A 704-nucleotide genomic window follows, 5' to 3' on the forward strand; every position below is an offset into this window, starting at 1 on the left:
AAAAAAATTAAACTTGTAATTATTGAAAAATGTATTTTACTAAATCAGCATAAATTCACAAATACTACCATGGTGTTTACTTGTATTTTACAGTTTAAATAATATATAATATATTTTACATAACAATAATAAGATTTTTCTCATATTAGTCTATCAAATAAATAAATAAATGATTTCCTTGTGCAAAACATTATTGTTTATATTGTTCTTTTGATTTTAGGGTGAAATATGACCCAACATTTCTTTACAGTTTTCATAACATTCACCATTCCATGCTGTTGTATATCCTTTTTCTCATGTGTAGATTGAAAGAATCAGCGAGAAAGCGGATGTATACCTTTTTTATATCTGATTCCAGAGCCCTCGCCCTCCTCCTCTCTCTTCCTGCAGCTGAGCTCAAACATGTTGACTGACACACTGGAGCGGATCGCTTTCTGCGCCAGCTCCATTCGATCATAGAAGACCTTGAAGAACTTCTCAGACTTCTTCTGCTTGTGCAGCTGATTGTAGAAAGAGTTCTGCAGGGAGACATGGCCGGAAATGACATCGCCTGAATCTTGTAGATGACCTGTTGTGAATGTGTGTCCTGTTTATACCTGAATCTGTGTATTTCCTCCTCTCAGGAGTGCAATGCCCAGTAAAATGCTCTCCTCAAAGATACGGTCGTTCTTAGTGCTGACGATGAGGTCGATGACGAGCTCGGA

General features: G+C 36.8%; 1 protein-coding gene across 1 annotated transcript in view; it reads right to left on the reverse strand.

Annotated features, from left to right (window-relative positions):
• Window positions 1–704, reverse strand: part of LOC107583889 (inositol 1,4,5-trisphosphate receptor type 2-like) — a 31,729-nt gene that overhangs the window by 30,934 nt on the left and 91 nt on the right. The window contains exons 2-3 of the mRNA XM_016270243.1: window positions 597–698; window positions 338–518 (exon numbers count right to left, since the gene is read on the reverse strand). Of these exons, the coding sequence (XP_016125729.1) occupies window positions 338–518; window positions 597–698 (283 nt within the window). The remainder of the gene's footprint in view (window positions 1–337; window positions 519–596; window positions 699–704) is intronic.

The sequence above is a fragment of the Sinocyclocheilus grahami genome, unplaced genomic scaffold (assembly GCF_001515645.1).
Source record: "Sinocyclocheilus grahami isolate Dianchi unplaced genomic scaffold, SAMN03320097.WGS_v1.1 scaffold55.1, whole genome shotgun sequence".
Lineage (NCBI taxonomy): Eukaryota > Metazoa > Chordata > Actinopteri > Cypriniformes > Cyprinidae > Sinocyclocheilus > Sinocyclocheilus grahami.